Source organism: Poecilia reticulata, chromosome 12 (genome assembly GCF_904066995.2).
Source record: "Poecilia reticulata chromosome 12, P_reticulata-male-v2, whole genome shotgun sequence".
In the NCBI taxonomy this organism is placed as follows: Eukaryota; Metazoa; Chordata; class Actinopteri; order Cyprinodontiformes; family Poeciliidae; genus Poecilia; species Poecilia reticulata.
The window spans coordinates 32592808-32618918 of NC_088841.1; the positions used below are offsets into that span (position 1 = coordinate 32592808).

At 38.9% G+C, this 26111-nt stretch overlaps 3 protein-coding genes and 1 pseudogene across 4 annotated transcripts; 3 read left to right on the forward strand and 1 right to left on the reverse strand.

The window, feature by feature from the left end:
* Window positions 1-143: 143 nt before the first annotated feature.
* On the forward strand, window positions 144-2953 carry LOC103473923 (tripartite motif-containing protein 16-like; annotated as a pseudogene). Its single transcript, XR_014090165.1, has 2 exons — window positions 144-446; window positions 1127-2953. The product of XR_014090165.1 is annotated as a tripartite motif-containing protein 16-like (transcript).
* Window positions 2954-3557: 604 nt separating this feature from the next.
* Window positions 3558-9515, forward strand: LOC145554058 (asparagine--tRNA ligase, cytoplasmic-like). Its single transcript, XM_081613318.1, has 7 exons — window positions 3558-3716; window positions 4758-4840; window positions 5131-5196; window positions 5621-5713; window positions 5808-5897; window positions 8849-8980; window positions 9342-9515. The coding sequence occupies exons 1-7, from the start codon at window positions 3674-3676 to the stop codon at window positions 9513-9515; spliced, it is 681 nt and encodes a 226-aa protein (XP_081469444.1). The 5' UTR covers window positions 3558-3673.
* A 7-nt stretch (window positions 9516-9522) lies between these two features.
* Window positions 9523-10989, forward strand: LOC145554059 (asparagine--tRNA ligase, cytoplasmic-like). The gene is made up of 3 exons (XM_081613319.1): window positions 9523-9708; window positions 10068-10199; window positions 10260-10989. The coding sequence occupies exons 1-3, from the start codon at window positions 9523-9525 to the stop codon at window positions 10389-10391; spliced, it is 450 nt and encodes a 149-aa protein (XP_081469445.1). The 3' UTR covers window positions 10392-10989.
* Window positions 10990-17738: 6749 nt separating this feature from the next.
* Window positions 17739-23926, reverse strand: LOC145554128 (spindlin-1-like). Its single transcript, XM_081613506.1, has 6 exons — window positions 23800-23926; window positions 23634-23682; window positions 23409-23544; window positions 22914-23031; window positions 18372-18605; window positions 17739-18295 (listed from the first exon to the last, which is right to left on the reverse strand). The coding sequence occupies exons 1-6, from the start codon at window positions 23837-23839 to the stop codon at window positions 18096-18098; spliced, it is 777 nt and encodes a 258-aa protein (XP_081469632.1). The 5' UTR covers window positions 23840-23926; the 3' UTR covers window positions 17739-18095.
* Between the last annotated feature and the right edge of the window lie 2185 nt (window positions 23927-26111).

Below are 26111 nucleotides of genomic sequence, written 5' to 3' on the forward strand. Positions count from 1 at the left end.
AAAATTAGATATTCAGTCAGAAACTAAATATTTCTCTCCAATCTGAGTAAAAATGAATGTTATTTTTTTGTTACTTCAAATGGGACTTTTTAAATGAAGAATCCTCCACCTGTGAAGCCTAGGGGGCGCTATTCCCGCTCCTCCTCTCGCTGCTCTGCCTCTTCCTGGTGTCTGGCCTCTGGAAGCGGCTAAGAAATGGCGCAGCCGGGACTGAAACTGGAGCAGGAAAAGCTCAGCTGCTCCATCTGCTTGGATCTCATGAAGGATCTGCAACGATTCCCTGCGGCCACAGCTACTGCCTGAGCTGCATCGGGAGGTAATGGGACGCGGAGGGGAGCCCAGCCCCAGCTGCCCGGAGTGCAGGCAGAGCTTCAGCCCGAGGCCGGTGCTGGTGGAGGAGGGGAGGAAGGGCGGCCCGCAGGCGGCTCCCGACGAGCCACACCAGGGTTAGAGAAGCTCCGGGTCTCATTATATTCACTTTCATTTTGTTTCTGTGATTCAGTTAGTTTTAAATAGATTTTAGAGTGTTTTCTGGTGTGACGTCACACCTCCGCAAGTCAGTTGCTATGACAACAGGAAGTCACCCGCTAGCTGTTAACTTAGAAACAATATTTACATTACAACCAGAGTTGGGTAGAAACTAGTTGTATGTACTTGAGTATCTTTTTAAATTTCACTTTTAGGAGTATTTTTTACTGCGCTGTACTTTTTACTTTTACTTGAGTAAAATTTCAGGATTTTTTTTTTTTACCCACTGAATGAAAAACAAACATGTTTTAACTAAATATTCACCAGACAGACTCACACCTGCAGTTTGTGTTAAAGCTTCAGAAGTTCTTTTATTGAAAGAAACTTATTTTCTTTTGTCTGATTTTGATTTTTTTTTTTTTCATCTTTAAAATACCAAAATATTTTGGTCCGTCTGGTGGTATAATTTTTAAATATAAAATGATTGATAATTTGTTATGTTAGTACTTGGGTAGATTTTTTTTTTAAACAAATACCTTTGTACTGATTTATTGGATGGATATTATTTACTTTAATTTGAGTAAAAATCTGCCCACATGATCATTTCCTCAGTGTTAGCTAACTATGCTAACTTTGATCCAAACTGTTCTCTCTGTAGATGTGTTGTGTGATTTCTGCAGTGAGGAGAAGCAAAAAGCAGTGAAGACTTGCCTGCAGTGTCTGGTGTCGTTCTGCGATCAGCACCTCCAGCCTCACTTCTCCATCTCCGCCCTGAAGAAGCACAAGCTGGTGGAGCCGTCCGGGCAGCTGGAGGACAGCGTCTGCCTGCTGCACTGCGAGGTGATGAAGATCTTCTGCCGCACCGATCAGAGCTGCATCTGCTACCTCTGCTTGATGGACGAGCATAAAGGCCACCAGACCCTTTCCGCTGCCGCAGAGATGAGCAACAAGCAGAAGGAGCTGGCGGCGCGTCGGCAGGACGTCCAGCGGAGGATCCAGGGCCGAGAGCAGTAGGTGGAGAAGGACATCCATCAGGCTGCTGACGAGGCGCTGAGGAGCGCAGAGAAGATCTTCACCGCCGTGAAGCAACAGCTCCGATCTCAGCAGGAATCTGAGGTGAACAAAGTGAAGGAGCTGTCCGCTGGAGGAGGAGATCAGGGGTCTGAGGAGGAGAGCCGCCATGTTGGAGGAGCTGCAGCAGACCAGTGACCACATCCGCTTTCTGCAGAACTACGGCTCTCTGGCCCGACTCGGAGACGCCCCTGACCCGACCCGCATCGGCGTTCAGCCTGAGAGCTTCAGACGAGACGCAGAGGAAACGGTTTCTGAGCTGAGAGACAGACTGGAGGAGCTGCTCACCGAGGAATGGAGTCCAGTTCCACCGACTGGAGCTGATGTGGAGGTTCTGGTTCCACACGCAGAACCTCAGACCAGAGGGAGTTCCTGCAGTACACCTGTCCCCTTACACTAGATCGTAGGACTGCACACAAGTGGGTCACAGTAGAGAACAACTCAAGAGCAAAATTTTATTATACAAAATTGGAGTCTTTGGATCATCCAGATAAGTTCTTATCCTGGCCCCAGATTTTGTGTAGAGAAGCTCTAACTGGGCGATGTTACTGGGAGGTGGAGTGGAACACAAGTTATGGCGGTCATGAAGTGTTCATAGCAGTTTCACATAAGGACATTAGCCAAAAAGGTGATGAAAGTGCGTTTGGAAACAATAAGAAGTCCTGGGCTTTGCAGTGCTACAATAAAAGTTATGAATTTAGACACAACTGGATCAGAACTCCAGTCTCGGGTCCGTTGTCATCCAGAATAGGAGTTTACCTGGATCACAGTGCAGGTGTTCTGTCCTTCTACAGCGTCTCTGACAACAACATGAGCCTCCTGCACAGAGTCCAGACAACGTTCACCCGACCGCTCTGTCCTGGCTTCGCTGTATATTATCCCAGTGCCTGTGCTCAGATTTGTAACCTGTCAGCAAAATCTACAGAATCCGCAGATGTCTTATCTGATTAAAATAATTCTAATTCTTGAAAAATTGAATTTCTATTTCTTTTGCATGTGCACATGCATGCAAGACGTGTCTTGATATTTCAAGACATTGGTGTTTATTTTTCCATAAATAAGATCTAGAACAGGAAAGCTGCATTTTTCTCAGTAAAAAATTAGATCTGATACGATATGAGATGAAAACTGATATTTGACATATTAATATTTGATGTAAAGTTACAAAATTTAACACAGTATAAGATTTACAATGCAACATAAGACATGATAAAATATAATTCATTAAAAATCAAAATAAAACATTTTGTTATCCTAATGGACAAATGTGTAAGAAAATTTTCTGTCTTTATGTTGACATAATCACTTTTTGATAAAATTCAAATATTAAATCTGATTATTTCTGCTTCAAGTGAGTGTAATTGTTTAAGTTGTATTTCTTTTATCTAATTGCAATAAATGTGGGTTAAATTTTTGTTATTGTCTGAGCTGTTCTTTAGCTTGTTGTGTTTTATTACTTTATAATTTTAAAACATATTTTCAACAAGCTCATTGTAAAATAACCTTATAGTTGTCATTTGTAAATATTTTCCCGTCATTTATTAACTGTTTCCAATAAAGTGTCTTAAACGCAGTGAACATACATAGATCGATCCGTTTGTGCCGTAGCTCTAATTTCCAACTTTACAGCTCAATTGAATGCATCATGACACCTGACAGAAAAGGAATCTGTCTAACCCCGCCTCTTCATGAGACGTTCAACAACGGATATAAAAATATGATTTTATGGCATAAAGTTGAAAAATAAGCAAAAATCAAATTGTGTTTTGCTTTGAAAATGTAAGTGAAGCCTCAAATATTTAATTTCGAAATTAAATGTATATTACGTGAAACATATATTATTAGTTTCTCTTCCTCCGACAAAACCTTAAGTATGAATTCAAGCTAACATTGAATAGTTATTGACATTGAATGTAACCAATCAGATTTAATACAGTATGCATGACGTTTCCAGACTGACCAATCAGATGTTTGTCTCGCCTTTTCTTTGAAGCTGCAGAAGGCTGATGCAAAGTTGCACGTTAGGATCCCGGAGACGTCACCGGTGCTTGTTTCTAACGGCTGATTTAGATTTTTTTAAATAAAAAGTTGTCACCTTTTGCATTCAGCGAGGTGTTTTTAGACGTGGGCCGACATGGCGACGGAGATAACTAAAGGTGTGGACCAAGTCTCGGTCGGTAAGAGATAAATGAGCCTGTCCAGGGGGAGCTAGCTGGTTAGCAGGGACATGTGTGTCTGTCCGGATTGGTATGGCGATGATAAAGGTGGTTAAATGTCTGCTTTATCAATCAATGAGTCTCTAGTTTGATTTTTTTTTTTTACTAAAACTGGTCTTATTGACCTTACACATTGAATCAAAAACCGTAAATAAAGACTGGAAGCTAATTCAGGCTAAGGTAGCTGTCATTCTGCAGTGCGGAGGTTTAAGGGATAAAATATGACGAGCGATCTGTGGAGGAAAGGCGACGTTTTTAGTCACATTGCTGTTATTAATCGAATAATTTAATAAAAACGGAATTTAAAAAGGTTTCTGGGTTGTATCTGTTGATCTTTCAGACAAATGGTGTTACCTGAAAACTACAGCTGTTATGTTATTTTTCCTGTTTTTAATGTTTTGTCGATAATCATCCAACTTGACACAAATAAACACTTAAAATGTGTATTTGTGTTATAAATCTATGTAATACATAAGTTTAATTTTCAAAAATGCAAATTAACATTTTTTAAATTGTGTATAATTTTAGTAAGATGTACCTTCGACCCTTTTTCTCCTGTTGCACTATATTTCTTTAGGGAAGAAAAATATAGTGTGTTATACATACTAAAAACGTTTCCGACCTATCATCCCTTGGAAAACAGGTTTTTTCTGTATTTAGATGCTTATTTTCTGAATCTGGTGCAAAGAAGGAGCAAAAGCTTGACGAATGTAAATATAAGCTCAGTTTTACCCAAAACCAGAAATTAAATTATATTTTAGACCCATTTTTAGACCCAAATGTGTTTCGCTTAAGTTCATATAATTATCATCAGGGAGTTTTGATCTGTTTCATCAGAGCAGAAACTCTCCGCTAGGTTATTTCCTCACGTCATCTGCCTCGTTCAAGTTCATGATTCAGATTCATTTCCACATTTCAGCTGCCTGAACTTTAACCTCCTTCAGGTAAATCATGGAGTCTCTGCGTTCATGTTTTAAACCTGCTGTTGTTTCTGTGCCTCAGCTGAGATGTACGTCTCTGATAAACACGGCAGCGACCAGGATGGAGACGGATCGGAGGAGAAACCCTTCAAAACTCCCCTCAAGGTAGACAGACAAACAGAGCTGCACTTTTTTTTTTTTTTTACCGCAAATCTGTTATAAACATCAATATATGACGGATTGATATGAGGGAACTTCTAAATCGAATAATTTTTTAGTCAATTTCTTTCTAATCATATTGAAATGGATCCAGTCTTTGAAGTTTAACTGAATTGAAATGATTCAAAACAAACAAAAAAAACAACCCTGCAATTTTTATATTTATTTTAAAAAAAATTTGGCGTAGACGTTTTGTTTCCACTTCTTAAATTCAGTTTGTGATCTGAACCTGTCAGGCGCTGCTGTTTGCTGGGAAGGAGCCGTTCCCGACCATCTATGTGGAATCCCAGAAGGAGGGAGAGGTGAGTTCCCACAGCATCACACGTCCTCCACCGTGTTTAACAGTGAGGATGAGGTTCTTCCCCACATATCCACCAGACTTAAGTCCAAGCAGAGATAACAAACTCCACACATTTGTGTTTGATGGTAGGATGGCATCACTCCTAATGGATCTAGTAGTTGCCATGGCATGTTAGCACAAAATTTTATATCAAAAAACATATTGTTGTTCAATTGTCATGTTTCCATTAAGTGAATTTAATTTTGTATTTTCAATTTGATAAATTTTATGGTTAATTGAAACACAGCTAATGAGCTTCAGAGGTGGTTTTACCTGCCTCAGCGCCTTCTCCTGGTGGAGAGATGAACTGCAGCCTGGTTTGTTCCAGCTGTTTAAATAAAATTGAGTAAAAACCTCTGGATTTTGCTGTGTGTTGTTGTCCTCAGCGCTGGGCGGTGATCTCAAAAACACAGATGAAGAACGCTAAGAAAGCCTTCAACCGCGAGCAGATGAAGAACGATGCCAAAGACAAGAAAGAGGTTTGTGGTTCGGTTTCTACGCACTGTCATTACTAAAATTGTCCACCAGGTGGCGACTGTGCCTTTAAACTGTGTCTTTCTGTTTGTTATGCAGGCTGAGGACAACGAGAGGAGGGAGAAGAACCTGGAGGAGGCCAAGAAGATCGAGATCGTGAATGACCCGAACCTTCCTGAACCCGAGACGGTCGGTCTCCTGCTTCTCATTCTCATTTGATTGCATGTTCAAAACAAGAAGTGGAAGGATTTCGTTTGAGATGTGATTTTAAAAAGCTGCAAAATGGAAACATGAATGTTTGACAGTATGGTTTTAATTTACAAATGTGACCAGAAGTTTATTTATATATATTTTTTGTTGACATTTTAAACCATTTTTAGATTCCTTAATTACAAAATATTTTATCATCATTTTATCTTTCTTGGTTTAAGGTTGTAAAAATACCATATTTTATTTCCTGCAGTGAATAAACAGCACTCCCATTAGTGCAGCTCATAAACAACTGATTGAAGTTTCACAGGAAGTGGAAGATTGGTCACATTGCTTTGTCTTAATTTTGTCCATCAACACGTCCATGAATTCATGTCCGCCAAAGGCAAATTTTCCCAGAAATCCTGTTTGGATGTAGCTGCAACATGTCGCTCATGTTTTTTTTTCCAGGTGAAATCCACATGCTGGAGGCCAAGCGAGGTGAGAGGGTGAAGGTGTTCGGATGGGTGCTGTTACAACTGAATCAACCGTTAATCAGGGCAGTTAAATGATCTCTGGCGTTGCCGTTAGTGATGTGCGGATTGATACTGAAATATCGATTCTTCCGATACCAGAACTTAATTCTTTAAAATCTATTGTCAGATCCAAGGATCAATACTTTCAACACTTTAGTAATTTGAGATAATGTAGATTAACAAGACCAAGTTAAAAGTAACTAAATTATTGAGATCTTGCCTAAATGAAACGTTGTTAATGGGAACTACTTTTTCTTCCGCCTGGTTAGTATGTAATGTGTAAGGAGGTAATGCCCATGCGCAGCGTGCTGCTGACGCTCACTCACTCAGAAATGAACATGTTGACAGATTATTAAAAAAGTGACATGGAGCTATTTCAGCTGTCATTTTATAGTAGTTTTAATAATTAAACAAGGATGTGTTTAGTAGGTGCTGTGAACTCCATTTTCACATCTTTTGTATATTTCAGCTGAATTAAAATAGTTTATAGTAAATGAGATTGTTGTCTCAATGTACTTCTGAGTTTAAAATGAGTGCATCAGAGTACATTGTGTTCTTTTTATGAAGCCAAGATATGGATTACATTTATTTTTTATTTAATTAAGAAACAAACTAACTGTCTTTGCACAAAGTATGGGATCTGTATTGCCAATACCAGCTTAAATTTTACTCAGTATTGGATCGGAAAGAAATTCTGTTTATCGAACATTAATACTATCTCACTGCCATTTTGGGCGCTTTCCCATGTGGATTGTATGATGTCATAATTAAATCAAACAAGGACTACTTGTTATTGTTAGTTTGAACAATAAAATATTGTTCAAACTAATATTAATAACTTATAAAGTAAGAATTTGAAATATAAACCAAAGTTAAATATTTATCATGACATTAAGCTAATCAACATTGTTGATTCTAATCTCATTGTGTGGAATACCAGCTATTTCAAATCACACATCAATAGAATGTCATGACATGTCAGTAAGAGGTCCACATCTTGCATCAAGAAGATCAGATTAAAGTCCATAGCAGATGGAAACATGCCAAGAATTATCTTGATATATAAACTGATATTGTCTCTGAAATTGTTGTGTTAAATGTCAACCGTTTAAATATTAAATTATAATTTCCAGCACACTCTGCCAACTTATACAAGAGTATAAGTTCATGGGGTTTTTTATTTTTCATTGTCAATAACACAAAGGATTCCATTTGGACATAGTCTGTTTTAATTATCTGAAGACATTTCATTAGTATGTGATTTCGCTTTATGTGCTTGAAATAAGAAATTTTACTTATATAAAATAAGTTCTAGACTTGAAGTTTGATTGGTAAATATTGATATTCTAGATTCTAGCACATATTTACTCATAATAAGTAATATTTTCTTAATATTAAGCTTTTATATCTTACTGAGATAATTAAGTACAAAACACTTAAATAAGAAAAATATTCTAACAAAATCCCTCTTGGTGAGAAAAATTATCTTGTCAGAAAGAAACAAGAAAAATCTCCTTAATTTAAGATATTTAATCTTACTAAGATTTCAGTTTTTGCAGTGTGTTAATGTAGAGGCAACGGGGCAAATACTCGTAATGAAAATGAGTTAATAAAGACCCAAAAAATGAGATTATAAGAGCAACACAACAGTGTTAATAATACAGAAATAAATTCAAGAATAGTTGTACAAAGGCGAGTGAAGTCGTAAAATACAAAATAAAGTTGTAAAAGTATGAGAGCAAAATGTTATAGCTCTAAGATGAAAATAATAATGAAATGAGGAATGTTGAGCCAGGGCTGCACAGTGGCGCAGTTGCAGCAAGAAGGTTCTGGGTTGGATTCCCGGTCTTTCTGCATGGAGTCTCCATGTTCTCCCTGTGCATGGTCGGTTTTCTCCAGGTACTCCGGTTTCCTCCCACAGTCCAAAAGCATGACTGTCACGTTAATTGGCCTCTCCAAATTGTCCCTCGGTGTGAGTGTGTGTGTGCATGGTTGTGTGTCCTGTGTGTCTCTGTGTTGCCCTGCGACAGACTGGCGACCTGTCCAGGTGACCCCGCCTCTCGCCCGGAACGTTAGCTGGAGAGGCACCAGCAACCTCCTGACCCACTGAGGGACAAGGGTGTAAGAAATGGATGGATGGATTTGATATTTATAAAATGAATAACTTTGCTTACCACTTATGCATTTCTACAGAGAATCTGTCATGTTGTTAGAAACCTCAGTGACCGATTCTTCAGTTAAACGTTGCAGTTATAAGACGTACCAGTGGAGGGCGCTGTTGTCTCAACAGTGAATCAGTTTATGACCTTCCTGGCCAGTAGAAGTTTTTTTTTTTACATTTCCGTCATGTTTAATGATGTGATGAAGTCAGGTGTGTGTGGCCTTTGGGTTGAGCTTTTAGTGTTCGGTTCTCAGGACATCCCTGAAGCTCCGGAGAGGCTGATGACCGACTCCATCAACGAGACCATCCTGCTCTGTCGCTTCCCGGCCGAGATCAAGTCCTTCTACATGCAGCGCTGCCCAGAGGACCAGCGCCTCACCGAGTCGGTAAGACCAGAGGCTGGAGACGGGTTAGAAAACCAGACAGGACAGAGTCCAGAACCGGACTCTTCATGAAGGCCCAGAGGAGGAAGAGAGAATAAACTCATATTACAAGAAAAAAAGTTCTGCAAGGATAAAGTTATAAAAATGCAGGAATAATTTTTTCAGGTTAAAGTTGTAATTTTACCAGTTTATTGTAACAGATTTATGTTTTTCAGTTGAGTTTTACTTGATAAACGCAGAAAAGGTTCTGAAATGATTATATCAGTTTTTACATTATAAAATAAATAGTTTTTAGACGTGTTAAGTTTTATCCGAGCTGCAGGTTTAGAAACGGATGTGACTGTTGTCTCGTCGTCGCCCCCAGGTGGACGTTTTGATGCCGAACGTCGGGGAGATCGTCGGCGGCTTGATGCGTATCTGGGACTCTGACGAACGTCTGGAGGGATACAAGAGGGAGGGGATCGAGCCGACTCCGTACTACTGGTACACCGACCAGGTGAGCGTCAGCTGTTTGCTGTGTCTGACCCGTCATGTTTAATGATGTGATGAAGTCAGGTGTGTGTGGCCTTTGGGTTGAGCTTTTAGTGTTCGGTTCTCAGGACATCCCTGAAGCTCCGGAGAGGCTGATGACCGACTCCATCAACGAGACCATCCTGCTCTGTCGCTTCCCGGCCGAGATCAAGTCCTTCTACATGCAGCGCTGCCCAGAGGACCAGCGCCTCACCGAGTCGGTAAGACCAGAGGCTGGAGACGGGTTAGAAAACCAGACAGGACAGAGTCCAGAACCGGACTCTTCATGAAGGCCCAGAGGAGGAAGAGAGAATAAACTCATATTACAAGAAAAAAAGTTCTGCAAGGATAAAGTTATAAAAATGCAGGAATAATTTTTTCAGGTTAAAGTTGTAATTTTACCAGTTTATTGTAACAGATTTATGTTTTTCAGTTGAGTTTTACTTGATAAACGCCGAAAAGGTTCTGAAATGATTTATATCAGTTTTACATTATAAATAAATAGTTTTTAGACATGTTTAGTTTTATCCGAGCTGCAGGTTTAGAAGCGGATGTGACTGTTCCTTGTCGTCGCCCCCAGGTGGACGTTTTGATGCCGAACGTCAGGGAGATCGTCGGCGGCTCGATGCGTATCTGGGACTCTGACGAGCTTCTGGAGGGATACAAGAGGGAGGGGATCGAGCCGACTCCGTACTACTGGTACACCGACCAGGTGAGCGTCAGCTGTTTTGCTGTGTCTGACCCACGAGCCGTACTTTCTCTGCCGTTGCAGAGGAAGTACGGCTCGTGTCCCCACGGCAGCTACGGTCTGGGCCTGGAACGGTTCCTCACCTGGCTGCTGAACCGACACCACATCCGGGACGTCTGCCTGTACCCGCGCTTCATCCAGCGCTGCCGGCCCTGAACGCACCACCAACCCACACCTCTGGATCACAGCAGCGCCCCCTGCAGCCCGTTCGAGTCACTGCATGCTACAGCAGAGTTCTTAGTTTTCATGTCTTACTGTGTCAAAGTGGAAGCCAGAGACGACGTCGGTTTCCTGAAACATTCAGGCGGATCATGTTTGACGCTCAGCAGATAAATATTTACTCTAGAATATTCACAAAGTTCCCAGATTCAGCTTCACGCTGCAAGGATTAAAACGATCTCCCGTTCAGGATTAAAGGGTAATAATGGTTTAACGTAGGATTTGATCACCAAAATATCTGATTATTATGTACAGTAGACGTTACAGAGATCAATGATCCTTCTTTCTGTTTATTACTGGTTTCTGCCTAAAGTTTATTTCCTGTTTAAATAACTCAACGGTTTCTGATTCTTGGAGCGTTTTGTTGCAGAAACCCGTCAAGAAACCAGAACCAGAGGAAAGTTTTTGTTCTGCATCTTCATCTGAAATTCTCCTGCTGAAACTACACTGAAATAAAATGTGATTCAACCAGGAGCCTGCAGGTCGACTCTTCTGTAAATCACTTTTTATTACTATGTTCCCAATTTCTGCATCAATTAACTAAAAATACTAAAAGAATTACATTTTTTAATCCAAAAAATGTATTTCACTGTTTATGTTGAAAACTTTCAGAAGTTGAACCTCAAAGTTAAAAACAAATAGATTGTTGTGATTTTGGTGCCTGTTGATATAAAAAAAGAAAAATCCAGATCCAATGTTTATTCTGTTGAAAAATTAATAAAATGCTTAAAAATACCCATTTTAATTGTTCAATACACCTTGATATACAATGATATGCTCAGTGGAAATGGACCAAACTGCTAAGGTTTTCGAATTTGTCAGAAAAAAAACATTTTTGTGATTTGTGGCAAAAAGCGACTTTTATTGCCAAATCTAAAATGTCATCAATGACATTTCGAAGGGAACTGGAGGAAAGTAGTTTTTGTAGATAAAAGGTCGGCTTCTGGAAGTTGCATTTTACAAAATCACATACTTTCTAAAATGAATTCTTGCTGCAACACATCATTAAAGCGGATATAAATCAACTTTAATTAAGCTGATTTATATCTGAAAGCTTAAAGTGATTAGTCTTAATTAGTGCTGTTCATGTTAATCAGATGTTTAATGAGCCACAGTGAGTTTAACCTGCAGCTCAGGAACATTAAATTAATAAGTCGAGCAACTTTAACACGCATTTCACAAATTAAATCAATTTAATTATGGATTTAATTACCAAAGAATGAAGTAACCATGCACAACTGATTTTCAACGTTTTCTTACGTTATAGGTAAATAGAAGAAATTTGATTTGGTAAATTACAATATTACAAAAACTCAAAAGGCTGTTGAATATCCAATATGTCTCAAGAATTTGCTTTTGAAGCTCATTACATGATCACCAGCGTAAGCACTGATAAAAAATCAGGCGTTTAGGCAGCTTACTGGTGTTGAGCACGGCAGTGAAAGAATGATGATCTGGGCTTTTTTTTTTAGCAGCCAGGCATCCGAGAAACTCAACTTTTTACACCCATAATGGGTAAAAATAGTTCTGATTAATGTGATGTAATTTGGATGAAATGAAACTGTTGCGAAAGAAAGACAAAGCACACAATGTCCGTTTGTCCATTAACAATAAAAATTATTAACATACATATTTGAACATACAAAAACAAATATTACAAGGCAGAAGGATGATGGAAGGCCCAAATTGCTCCAACAATAACCACAATAATCTGATATCACGTACAGCAAAATGAGCTAAACCAACCGAAGCACAGGTCAGTGACGACCCATTGGTGTGTTTGCTAATTAAAACATTGTCCTGCTGAGATGATCACCATACGCTCAATAAAAACCAAACAACTCCAGAGACCCAAAGGTCACTGGGAGAATTTTTCTTTTCTATACATAAGAACAGATGCAATAATAGCCGTTTTTTGCCTCAGTAACTAGCTACGTCACAGGAGTACACTCACACACTGAAGGTTTTACATACGCCACCGTTTTCTGTCGAGCCAAAAAAAAGGCACCAAATTTCCCCAAAATAAACATTTCAGGAGTGACAAGTTTCATATATCGGTTTTATGTAGGATTTTGTGAATATGGTAATAAAAATACAAATAAGTCCAAAGCTAAACCGTTAAGCGAGCATAGACATTTTGAAATTTGTTGACGCTTAGAAAGTCATATTAGTAGATTTTTATAGGGATGTTCCAACCTGAGAAACTCAGAAAAATAGTTTTATTTCAGCAAACTGGGTTCTATAAGTTAGCAAATGGCTACTTAGCTTGTATAGAATGCTATTGTACTTTTAGCTTCATGCTAGTTGTCATGTAAAACAACAAGCATTACTACATAGTGAAATTATCCAGAACAAAAAATGCTTAAAAAAAACATTTGAAAACATCTGACCTCAGTCTCTGTTCTATGTCAGCACACTGCAGCATTTTACACAAACACATCTTATATAACGTAATTATCTCAAAATTAGCTTGAACATAATGCTAGAGAACTTTTAGTCAAATAATAATTGCCATAGAGCAAAAACTGTTATCAAATTATTTCCGGACCACGGCTGTTAAACCTTTGTAACTGTCAAAAAATGAAAATAATGTCGTGCCTATATTTAAAAAATGAAAATTAATCTTTAAAATTTGTCAGATTACAGGAAACGGCACAATATTAAAATTTTATTAGCAAATGTAATGTTACATAAAAATAAAAAAAAGTAATCTTCATGGTAAAAAAGTGATTTTCATGTGAAATCTGTAGTCACCGATTAACATTTAGAGAACTTCTAAGCTAACTTGCATAATGCCAACATTTTGTTTACGTTTTCTGTGCAGAAATGTTCTGATCTCATTTAGATAAAAGTTTTAACTGAGTGACTCAAAGCATCACAACTCATCCCGTCAAGGCAGAGATTAATTTTACTCAAGCTAGTTAGCATATGGCTAATGCTTAACTTAGCATTAATATAGTACTAGACCTCTTAGTCATATGCTAGTCAGCATCCATCAAAAGACACCATTAGCTTAAACCTCTGAAGCTATACGTTTTAACTTTGTGACTGACAATGTTTAGTATGTATTCTTCAAATTATTCCGTCCTATCTCCAACTTGCCTTTCATCTCCAAAATTCTTGAGAATATAGTAGCATCCCAACTTCACACTTATTTATCCAACAATAACCTGTATGAACTGTTTCAGTCTGGTTTTCGTCCCCTCCATAGTACAGAAACAGCTCTCATAAAAATCACCAATGACCTCCTTATGGCAGCTGACTCCGGCTTGCTGTCCATTCTCATCCTACTTGATTTGAGTGCAGCGTTTGACACTATCTGTCATACCACCCTACTCAACAGACTTTCCTCTATTGGCATCACTCAGACTCCTCTAAACTGGTTTAAATCATATCTCTCTGGCCGCACTCAGTTCATTCGGATCAAAACCTTCTCTTCCCAGCCTTCCTCTGTCACATCAGGAGTTCCACAGGGATCTGTCTTAGGGCCCCTTCTCTTCATTATTATCTCCTTCCCTTGGCAATATTTTTCGCAAGTATGGCATTGATTTCCACTGTTATGCGGATGACACCCAGCTCTATGTTTCCATAAGCCCGCCTCCAACCTCCCACCATCTTCGCTTACTGACTGCTTGACTGAAATAAAATCCTGGTTCTCCTCAAATCTGCTTCAGCTTAACAGTGATAAAACAGAGGTTCTTCTCATTGGTACCAAATCTACTCTGGCCAAAATCAAAAGCTTCAGTCTTGTAATTGATAACTGTCCCGTTTCTCCCTCCCCTCAGGTAAAGAGTCTGGGTGTCATCCTTGACAGCACCCTGTCTTTCCAGTCTCATATTAATAACATTACCCGCTCGGCTTATTTTCACCTACGCAACATCAACCGCCTCCGCCCCTCCCTTACTCCCCATTCCACTGCCATCCTTGTTCACTGTCTTGTGACATCACGCCTGGACTACTGCAACTCCCTTCTGTTTGGTCTCACCCAGAAATCTCTTCATAAGCTCCAACTGGTCCAGAATTCAGCTGCCCGTATCATTACCAAAACCCCATCCATGCACCACATCACTCCTGTCCTGCAAAGACTCCATTGGCTGCCCGCCAAGTTCCGCATAGATTACAAATTCTTCTGTACACTTTCAAGGCCCTTTACAATCTCTCCCCACCATATCTTTCAAATCTTATTCATATTGCCATTCCCTCTCGCTCCTCAGATCATCCTCCTCAATCCATTTCACTGTCCCTCTGCCCGTCTCACCACCATGGGAGCAGAGCTTTCAGTCGCTCTGCTCCCCAACTATGGAACTCATTACCACCATACCTTAGAAACATAAAGTCATTATCAAATTTTAAAACCGAACTCAAAACTCACCTTTTAGATCTGCCTTTTCCACATGACACAATTGGTTTGCCTGATTTTACATAGTTTTTATATAGATACATTGTTTTGTTTATTTATTTTTATCTACTTTTACTTGTTACATTTTATTTGTTTCTGTCACTTTTTTTTACTATTGTACGGTGTCCTTGAGTGCCAGAAAGGCGCCTTTGAAATAAAATGTATTATTATTATTATTATTATAAAAAATAAAGCTATCATGCATTTGCTAACTAGCAAGATGCTATTTAGCATGTGCCAAGTAGCCATATGCATGAGTATTTTTAATTTCTGCTGCAATATTTTTATTTTGCTATTAACGTAAACATAGAGCCTGTTTCTCCTTATATCAACAAAACAAAATTATACCTCAACATTACTGAAGACTTTTCATGACAGTTATGCTAAATGCTACGACGGTTCAGCAGTACCATTATATCAATGAGAGGTACTACAAGATAAAATACTTCATACTGCACTCATGCATAGAAGAAATTAGTTTCTTATTATGGAATATAACAATATGTACAAAATAAAATGTTTTCTTCCCATTACTGATATTTTTTGTAACATTATGATGAATGCTATAATGACGCATCTGAAATCTGGATATATGTTTTATATACAAGATATTTCTGTTGAGAAACAACATAAATAATAATATATTTGAAATAGTGAAGGAAATTAAATAGCATTTTTAATGTTTTAGCCCTAAAGAAGCTGCCTATACCAAGTGCCTTGCTACATTTTGCTACTTTTTTCAGTAAGATTGATACATCCCCATAATCTACATGCTTGATGTGGAAATAAAATAAATCAGTGGAAAGATAAAGTTTCTGCCAGCCAGAAACAAGTTTATGAAAAACCTTCAGTCTGGACTAATCCAAAGTAAACAATACGTACATTAGTGCAAAATAAATTTAAACCTTCAGTGGGTGTTTATTTTACGCTGCCATAAATCACTGATACTTTTGTTGTAGAGCAAAAGAAATGGGACTGAACAAAACGAATCTCCAATGATTCTTATCTTCAGCTCCAAAGCTGATTTGTTTCTCCTTTCATCTCGTTTTCTCGATAGGAGTCAAAACAACTATAAAATGACAGAAAAACGGGTAAATTTCCAGCCTCCTGTTTCCAGTCCATCGCTCCTTCTTTGACGACTTAGAAAAGACAAACACGGTTAAATTTAAAGGCTTGAGTGAAATCACAAGAAAAGCTGTCCGATCATTTTGAACACCAAACAACTCAACACAAGAAAGGGACTTTTCTTCTTCTTTTTTTTTTTTGCATTAATCAAAAGAAGAAAAATAAAGCCACATTTTTCTTCACAGTTTTTACCTGCAGACGTCTTCAAGACAAGAAGTTGTTGATTTTTTCATACTTGTCGCATTAGCCTGTAGCACGTTATGTGATGAGAAACGTTTGATTGGTTTGATCTGTACAACAGCTGGATGTTTAACACGTCCACCAGTTTTTTGCCAACATGTCCAGATGTGGTTTGACACAAACGCTCCACAGTTTTTGGCATCCCTGGTGAAGAAATGAAGGCATGAATTGTTTCCGTAACAACCTCACACTGAAAAACGATGAACAACTCAACAACTGATCCGGTTAGATAAAGAGTCTTAATTCAAAAAATGATCTCACTCAGTTTTGATACAGTGATCGTGTAGGACGATAGCTGCATTTCCATTAAACACGATTGCACAATTTGATATTTTGAAAATAAATGTGTTAATTTTGAAAAAACACACCTGGTTTTTCAATAAAAGGTTTGGTTAGCACCTGGGTTACTTTTTTTTGGCCCTATCGAAATCGGTTCATTTCGCAAACTGCAACAGAAACAATATATCCGCTTCACACGAGTCACATGATCAACAACAGGATGTTGCTACTGGCGGAAACCACGAAGACAACAGGAAGTAGTTTTAGGTTTATAGTGTCAAACTTATTCACGTGTGATTTTGTTTTAATTGCGTTTCTTATTCAATCGAAACACCACAGTTGCAAATTGTGTTTTTTAACATTAGCGGAATATTCACAAAGTTTTGCAGACATTTGTAATGGAAAAGCAGCTTCTGACTGAGCTTTCCAGAAACAAACTCTCCAGGATGTTTCCGCTGTGAAGCAAAGGATGAAATGAGAAAACTGTCAAGTACGGTGGAGGATCTGTGATGCTGTGGGCCTGTTTCCCCACCGTTTCTTTGTAATGACTTTTGGAATAAAAATCTGATTGCCTCTCAGAGAAAGCAGTTTTTCGTACTCAGGTTAATCCGGTACGACGCGGCGCAGCTACCAGGGTGTCAGGAAGTGTGGAGGCTGATGTTAACAGATGTTATTTTCTTTATCTCAGAGTTTTGATGGACTTTTTTGATGGCCAACTTCCTGTCCGTTATTAATCTGTGACTAGGTGGCTTTTTTTTTTTTTTTACAAAAAATTCTGCACTGAACGTCATTTGTTATGCGGTGAAAAAGGAATCTTAAAAAATGCACTCAAAAGCTAAAATTTGATATATAAGCCAAACATTAGGTTTTCTATTCTTAAAAGAACAACGTTGGGGTGAGGGCTTGTTTATTTGTGCTAACTGATTAATTTCTCATTTTTAAACTGTGAAAAAAAACAGGTAAAATATTTTCTTACATATTTTTAAACCACTTTAAACTAATTTTTCTAGGTGATAATACTGTAGGATTTTAAAAATGTCTAATAATTCGTCGGTTTTATTTTTGGCAGAAATGGGTCTCCATATCCGTGTCTTGATTAAAAAGGATCATAAACACTGAGCTAAAGAGTCCAAACAGTGCAACTCCTTCATTCCCAGAACTCCAGTCTTCTTCTTCTTCTTCTTGTCTTTATTTGATCAGAAAACTTTTTCCACTGGAAATCATCAACGTTCAGGTTTCACTTCTTTTTTTTTTCCAGGAGGAGTCGGCTACGATTGACAAGAGCGTGGGTCTGTTTTGTTTCAACAAAAAGCCTTCAATGGTTCTTTTTCAGTTTAAAAAAGTAACTGGAACCAGTTTCTTCATCCTGGAAAGTTTAACGGCCTCAAACCAATTCAAGTCGAACGTAAAATGAAATGATAATTCACTCCACAGGGTCTGGAGGTGCCCTCGACTCCGCCTTCATCCCTTAATCTCAGTGTTTTTGTCTTGGATGGTCGGATTAACGTGTGCTGGGTTAAATGCTTCAGAGGCGTCGGCATGAGCTGCTTTCTTTTTCTACTTTCCGTCACGTCGGGGTGGCGCCGTCCGCAGAGTCTTTACGAAGTCTTGACCAGGTCGTAGACGTAAATGAGGAAGTCGTCGTCGAACTTGATGAAGTAGACGGACGGCTTGGCCTCCACCTGGTGGATGACCATGCCTGTTCGTTTGCCGCCGTCCTCTTTGGCGTACTCCACCTGCTTGCCCACCAGGCTGTCCACCACCTCGCCGGGCTCCCGCTCCGCCGGGACGCTGTCGTCTGCGGGCGCCAAGCGACACGTTAACCTCCTCAACGCACGGGAAACTCTGAAAACACCGAATGTGAGCAGACTCACTGGAGTCGGGCATGATGCGCAGGTCGCCCTCCTTGTAGTCGTCCAGCAGCTGGTACATGTACAGAACCGGGTCCTTCTCGTAGGTGATGTAGAGCCAGGTGGTCATGATGGGGGCGCGGGCCAGAACCATCCCCCTCCACTCCTCCTTCGGGCCCTCCTCCGTCTCAAACATGTGCTCCACCGCCTTCCCGATCATGGTGTCGGCTAGGCTAACGTCCGTCAGGCGCGACTTGGCTGTGGACAGAAGACTCTGTTAGACTCAGCAGTCGCTGAGCTTCTGTCAAATGTTTCAGCTCAGGAATCATTATGTAAGGAACAAAGTGAAGGACATTCACAAAAACACAGTTTATTCTAGAACTTCTTAAAAAGTTAGCGCAGCTAATTGAAAAGCTAGCTGTGCTAACACTAAAGCACTAGTCACAAAGATTGGTATTGCTAATACTAAAGCACTATACCAAAATGGTAGTGTCTCAGCTAATGTATAGTGAACATTAGCTTAACAGAAGCTAATGTTCTGTTAAGCTAATAATATTCTGTTATTAGCTTAACAGAATATTAGCTTATTCTGTTAAGCTAATATTAACAGAATATTAGCTTCTGTTAATATTAACAGAAGCTAATGTTAACATTAGGTTCTGTAAAGCTAATGTTAATGTAACTGGGTCTATATTAATAGTTTTATATTTCCACAAAATGTGTTATTTTATGTATTTGTCTGCTTCTACTTGACTGTTGCTGTGTTCCTCTGTGTCTACTATAAGGGGTTTGGTCCTCCAACTCTGCCTTATTTTCTTCTTCTTTTGTTCAGGGTCCTCCAGGACTATTATAAATATTAAGTTATTAATTTCCTCTCCCCTTTTGTTATTCGTTCCACTGGGGAGAGGCAAGTTTTATAATCTATTGTAATCCTTTCATTTATATTGTTCAAATGTTTATTTTTTTCTTCTGTATTAATGATAAGTGTTTGGATATTTTCATTTGAGTTGCTATTACACCTTTATATCATTTGATGCATGCTAACTATTATTTTGTATAGATCGGGTTGGAGAACTGGAGCACATGCTAGGTGCTAATGCTAATATCTCCCGATTGACAGGTACGTTTGCGCGGCCCTTTTTGTTATTCGTTCCACTGGGGAGAGATCGGGTTGGAGAACTGGAGCACATGCTAGGTGCTAATGCTAATATCTCCCGATTGACAGATTAAATAAACGGAGACCGCCTCCAAATCCAGACTTGATGTCTTGTGGTTTGTCTGATCACCACACAACACACACAACGCAGAAATCCACCGGTCACATTAACAGAAGCTAACATTAACAGAAGCTAATGTTAACTTTAGCTTCTCGCTAATGTTAACATTAAGTTAATGTTAACAGAAGCTAACATCAACAGAAGCTAATGTTAACATTAGTTATACAGGTTACCTTAACCTGTATAACATTACTTGTTAATGACATGTCAATTTTACTTAACTCAGTATCTAAAGTAATGTATGTTTTAATGTATTGAATTTAGTTTTATCACATTTTTGTTTTTACCTTATCTCCTATTCATTATCAGAAATGTTTTGTGATTCATCCGAAAAATGTAATTGAAGGAAAATAAGCTAAAATATACATCAATAATTAAAACTCTTAAAATCTACACTGCAAAAAGTCCCCTTTCAAAAACAAGAAAAAAAAGTACAAAAATAGGGTATAATTTTCTTAAAATAAGAAACATTATCTGCCAACAGAACAAGAAAATTTATCTTGTCAAGATTTTCTAAAACAAGAAAAAATATCTAACCAAGATAAACCTACAATATCTTAAAATTAGTGTATTTTTACTTAAAACAAGCCAATTTTACTTATACGAGTAAGATATATTATCTTATTTTAAGAAAAATTATCTCAAGTAAAGAAAATGTTACTTGACACTGAATTTCTTGAAATAGCGTAAAATATTCTTATTTTAAGAAAAATGCTCTATGTATTAAGAAAATAAATCTCATATATTCTATTTGTATTAGTAAAATTGGCTTGTTTTAAGTACAAATACACTAATTTTAAGATATTTGTAGGTTTATCTTGGTTAGATATTTTTTCTTGTTTTAGAAAATCTTGACAAGATAAATTTTCTTGTTCTGTTGGCAGATAATTTTTCTTATTTAAGAAGATTATACCCTATTTTTGTACTTTTTTTTCTTGTTTTTGAAAGGGGACTTTTTGCAGTGATATACCTAAATCTAGTTTATTTTATTGTTGCATAGGATTAAAATATATATTTCGTCATAGCTTTACTGAAGGTTCTTATGCCAAGACAAAATACTACTTAAATTCACCAATTAAAAATAGTGTTTAAAATATCCTGGTAACAGTGTGGAATATCTAACCTAGGCTATTAGACTCATTGCATTTAAGTTTTTAAATTACAGCACATCAAACACCCTCAGTTAGTGAAATACTAGGCGGAATTGCCCTTTAACCATTTCCCGAATCAGAAGCTACGAATGAGAAGCCACCTTAGCTATGTTAAAAAACGGAAGCTACCAAGAACTCGTGTCGATATTATTTTTAAGCCACATCTATTGTGGTTCAAAGCTCATATTCACAAGAGCGGCTTTTTAACCGCGGATGAAAATTGGCATTTCACGACATGCTAACTAGCTTCAGTTAGCTTATCTTAGAAAGACAGACAACTTTAAACTTACCTCTGAGTACAGCAGCTGTAGGGTCTATACACGTAAAAAGTCCTCCATCTTCATCCATGTCCAACCGAGATTAGAGAATTTACCAAAAGAAAATCTTATAAAAGTACAGTAGATAAAAGCTTAGTTAGGCTGTTACAACTGAATTAACCGTTAATGAGGGCAGTTAAATGATCTCTGGCGTTGCCGTTAGTGATGTGCGGATTGATACTGAAATATCGATTCTTCCGATACCAGAACTTAATTCTTTAAAATCTATTGTCAGATCCAAGGATCATACTTTCAACATTTTAGTAATTTGAGATAATGTAGATTAACAAGAGCACGTTAGAAAGTAACTAAATTATTGAGATCTTGCCTAAATGAAACTTTGTTAATGGGAACTACTTTTCTTCCGCCTGGTAAGTATGTAAGGTGTAAGGACGTAATGCCCATGCGCAGCGTGCTGCTGACGCTCACTCACTCAGAAATGGACATGTTGACAGATTATAAAAAGTGACACGGAGCTATTTCAGCTGTCATTTTATAGTAGTTTTAATAATTAAACAATGATGTACACTGCTAAAAAAAAAATAAGGGAACACTTAAACACTTAAGTGAACACTTAAGTGTTCCCTTTATTTTTTTTGAGCAGTATATTTAGTAGGGTTATTACTTTACTAATTTTCTTTTTTTTAGTTTGCAACTCCATTTTCACATATTTTGTATATTTCTGCTGAATTAAATAGTTTATAGTAAACAAGATTGTTGTCTCAATGTACTTCTGAGTTTAAAATGAGTGCATCAGAGTACATTGTGTTCTTTTTATGAAGCCAAGATATGGATTACATTTATTTTTATTTAATTAAGAAACAAATTAACTATCTTTGCACAAAGTATGGGTTAAGTATTGCGAATACTATCTTAAATTTAACTCGGAAATGGATTGGAAAGAAAATCTGTTGTATCGAACATTAATACTATCTCACTGACATTTGGGCGCTTTCCCATTTGGATTGTATGATGTCATAAAAGGGGTTACAAACATGATGAATAAAATATTGTTCAAACTAATATTAGTAACTTATAAAGTAAGAATTTGAAATATAAACCAAAAGTTAAAATATTTATCATGACATTGACCCAATCAATATTGTTGATTCTAATCTCATTGTGTGGAATACCAGCCATTTCAAATCACACATCAATAGAAATTTCATGACATGTCAGTAAGAGGTCCCACATCTTACATCAAGAAGATCAGATTAAGAAGGTCCTTAGCAGATGGAAACATGCCAAGAATTATCTTGATATATAAACTGATATTGTCTCTGAAATTGTTGTGTTAAATGTCAACCGTTTAAATATTAAATTATAATTTCCAGTACACTCTGCCAACTTATACAAGAGTATAAGTTCATGGGTTTTTTTTTTATTTTTCATTGACAAAAACACAAAGGATTCCATTTGGACATAGTCTGTTTTAATTATCTGAAGACATTTCATTAAGTATGTGATTTCGCTTTCTGTGCTTGAAATAAATTTTTATTTATATAAAATAAGTTCTAGACTTGAAGTTTGATTGGTAAATATTTATATTCTAGATTCTAGCACATATCTACTCATAATAAGTAATATTTTCTTAACATTAAGCTTTTATATCTTACTGAGATAATTAAGTACAAAAACACTTAAAATAAGAAAATATTCTAACATAAATCCCTCTTGGTGAGAAAATTATCTTGTCAGAAAGAAAACAAGAAAAATCTCCTTAATTTAAGATATTTAATCTTACTAAGATTTCAGTTTTTGCAGTGTACAAACTGAAAAACGTTTTTGCAGTGTTGTTTTTCCGTCTCAGCCGGTTCTCACCGAGCCGGTCGGGCAGAACCTCCAGGCCCTGAACCCGCTCGTCCTTATGCAGCTCCAGGCCGTAAACGCAGTCGAACCCGTCGTACTTGATCAGGTAGAGCGACGGGTTCACCGGCACCTGGGGAGACAAACGTTGGTTTATCCTCCTGTAAGCCTGCAGAACCAAACCTCCCTGTTCATGTGGAAACTGAAAATGCAAACAATCAGGTGACTTGTCGAATATTCGTTTATTAGATTAAAATTAGTTCCGGTCGATTAACTAATAACCTCCGCCAGACTTTCATATTGTTGTAGTTTGGCCGCCATCCAGCAGAGGGCGCCGCTGGTCATCCTGAAGCGGAGCCAGATAAAGAAAGATGGCGGCGGCGGCGCTACAACAAAGCAGGTAAAGAAACGATCCAAACTTTGACTATTTTACAGTCTAAGCCTTTAATGTAAAGCTCAAAGTCGACGGCTTCCTGAAGCGTCTGACCCGGCTGGTTGAACCCAGATCACCTGGTCCAGAACCGTCCCCTTCCACACCACGTGTCCTCCTCCGTCCTTCCAGATGTGCTGGATCCTGCAGCCCACGATGTTGCGCCGCGGCTGGGACAGAACCTTGGTGGGCGGGCCAAGGCTGCTCTTATGCTTCCTGCAGGAGCAGACAGAACCCAGTGAACCGGGCCGGTTCCCTCAGTGAGGCGGGGAACCGGAACCGGCAGGCTGGAAGCTTCTACTCACTTGTGTGGATTCTTCTTCTTCATCATGTTTGCAGAAACACCTGCATGGCCTGGGAGGACAAACCAGGAACGATTCAGAGACAGCGAGTCTCAGCTGCAGGTGTGTGTGTGTGTGTGTGTGTGTGTGTGTGTGTGTGTGTGTGTGTGTGTGTGTGTGAGGCAGTGACCTGCATCAGCTGTGTCTCTGTGACCCGGTGGGCTCTTCATTCATCTGGAGGCAGACGGGCAGCCGGGCTGCCTCACCACTGGGCCACAATCAGAACCGGGCCTCCAGGTCTGGAACCACACAGAGGAGGGGGAGCTAGATGACCTTCAGATGACCTTTAGGGTCCATTTTAAAACATCAGAACAGAATCACTGCAGAGAGCATGGAGATGGGTCAGATTAATCCTTGTAGAAGTTCCTTTCTGGAAGTCAATGGTCATAAAGTTCTGAAGATTACAGATGAACAAAAACTTTTTCTTTTTAGCAAAACCAAACGATCAGTGAGCTTTAGCTCCACCTCTGTCTCTCTCTCTCTCTCTCTCCCCAGGCCTCAGTTAGCAGGTCAAAGGTTAAAGGTCATGACAGCGCAGCCTGATACCTGAACTCAGCAGCAGAGGAGAGTCGATGCAGCCGTTCGCCCTTCAGCTCCTGAACCCAGTCAGAATCAAACCTGGGAAACACAAAATGGTTCAAAGAGTTTTAAAAGATTTCACTTTTAAATCACAGCTCAATAAACCAGAAAGCAAAACATTTTAAACTGAGTTTAAATGAAAACCACCTGCAGCTGGACGACAAATAAAGACATTTGTGTTCAGAACCCAGAGGTTCTGTTCCAGGCCCACTGGCTGGGAATCTGTGATGAACTCGATTTATTTGTTAAATCTGATCCAACTGTCACCTACAGGAAAAATTCTCCTTCCAGATTCCCTTTAAAATGTCCCTGACAGTCTCTGCCTAGTCCAAGCAACGGGTTGTAGCCGGACGGCAGCCTGAATGACTGAAGGTGGGAATTTCAAATTATTAGTGATTAAAATTTATTTTATCCAATTTAAAAAAAAAAACATTTGAGATGCAGGACGATGAAACAGAATGGAAAAAATGACATTATTATTATTATTATTATTATATATTATTATTATTATTATTATTGATTTTATAGCAACAAATTGAAAGATGAAAACTACAAAACACACACAAATTCTCCAACTGCAGAGAGAACTTCTCCAACTTAAAGAGACGGCGGACCAGAACCAAACGGCCCGACCCGATTGGACAGAATCCTGAAGGGAGGCAGGATTTTCACTCCCAACGTAAAAGAAGCTTTATTCCTCTGAAAACTTTATGACAACCTGTTTTTTTAATTTTCCAGCTGAGGAGATGGTCAGGCCTCAAACGCATTCCTGGCAGACCAGAACCTCAAAAGGTTCTGCAGAAATGGACCACAGCTGCTGGCGATTTTCCTCCAGGCATGCCGGGCGACGCGCTGTGAGTCATCGGCTGATCCCCGGAGAGCCGGACGTCACGGTGAAACCGAACACAAACCGGGTCGGCCTCCATCCGACCTCAGACCGCCGCTCGGTTCTGGACGAGACTGCGGCCAGAGATTTGCGGCCGGTACCGGTGACGTAAGAAAGTCGGTGCAGAAAAAGGGAAAGTTCTTTCCTCCTCCCCTAGAAACATCTGGACTGGATCTGGTTCTGCTCAGGCCGTCCTGCAGAGGTTCTGACCCAAACGGTCGGTTGCGTGCATGGATACTTCATCCAGAGACGACAAGACGTGATTCTTTACGACCTTCTGACTCGGCAACATGGAGGCTCAGGGAAGGAGCGTAAAACATGCAGATGTGAAACATGTGCATCTAAGCTGCACATGTTTCACGTCTGATTGGTTCTGAGGCTGAATCCATTTCAAACATTTGTTTCCATCACTGCATCATCTGGGTAGAAACTCACAAATTAAATTATGGCACTTATGGTTCACCGACTGCAGTTCTTTGGCCGATTGCCAGTCTTTAAAAGGTCCTCTTCAGCTGGCCAGTCAAAGCACACAGAGTTAATTTCAAACAAACCAACACTGCACATCATCCCCACGGTGGGACATGGTGGCGGCAGCATCATGCAGCAGGAATCCTTTTTTTTGTACAGCAGGGATAAGAAAGCTGGTCAGAGGTAAAAACGGCAAACCTAAACTTCTTGCCAGAGCTTCAGTAGAAAGGTTTAGTTAGAATGGCCTAGTCAAAGACCTGGAATACATTCTCCACCCAATCTAACCGAGCTGGAGCTATTTTACAAAGAATGGACACAAACTTTAGACTCCAGATGTTTAAAACCGGTGGAGACGAACCCTAAAGACCTGCAGCAGGAGGCGGTTCTACACGGTACCAAGTCAGGCGGCCTGAACACAAACGGACCAAACAAATCGTTCAAACTGATCTTTGATCTGCCGATAATATAAAATCCTAATTAAATGCATCAACATTGCTGGCTCAGGGGGA

Bases quoted from the DNA above. Each gene is read 5' to 3' on its own strand.
- LOC145554058 (XM_081613318.1), top strand. From the start codon at position 3,674: ATGGCGACGGAGATAACTAAAGGTGTGGACCAAGTCTCGGTCG. The intron at 5,714-5,807 runs GTTTGTGGTTCG...TTTGTTATGCAG, and splicing joins ATGCCAAAGACAAGAAAGAG to GCTGAGGACAACGAGAGGAG. The intron at 8,981-9,341 runs GTAAGACCAGAG...CGTCGCCCCCAG, and splicing joins ACCAGCGCCTCACCGAGTCG to GTGGACGTTTTGATGCCGAA.
- LOC145554059 (XM_081613319.1), top strand. From the start codon at position 9,523: ATGAAGTCAGGTGTGTGTGGCCTTTGGGTTGAGCTTTTAGTGTTCGGT. The intron at 9,709-10,067 runs GTAAGACCAGAG...CGTCGCCCCCAG, and splicing joins ACCAGCGCCTCACCGAGTCG to GTGGACGTTTTGATGCCGAA. The intron at 10,200-10,259 runs GTGAGCGTCAGC...CTGCCGTTGCAG, and splicing joins ACTACTGGTACACCGACCAG to AGGAAGTACGGCTCGTGTCC.
- LOC145554128 (XM_081613506.1), bottom strand. From the start codon at position 23,839: ATGAAGAGCCCACCGGGTCACAGAGACACAGCTGATGCAG. The intron at 23,032-23,408 runs GTGATCTGGGTT...TTGTCTCCCCAG, and splicing joins AGGGGACGGTTCTGGACCAG to GTGCCGGTGAACCCGTCGCT. The intron at 18,296-18,371 runs GTGAGTCTGCTC...TGGCGCCCGCAG, and splicing joins GCGCATCATGCCCGACTCCA to ACGACAGCGTCCCGGCGGAG.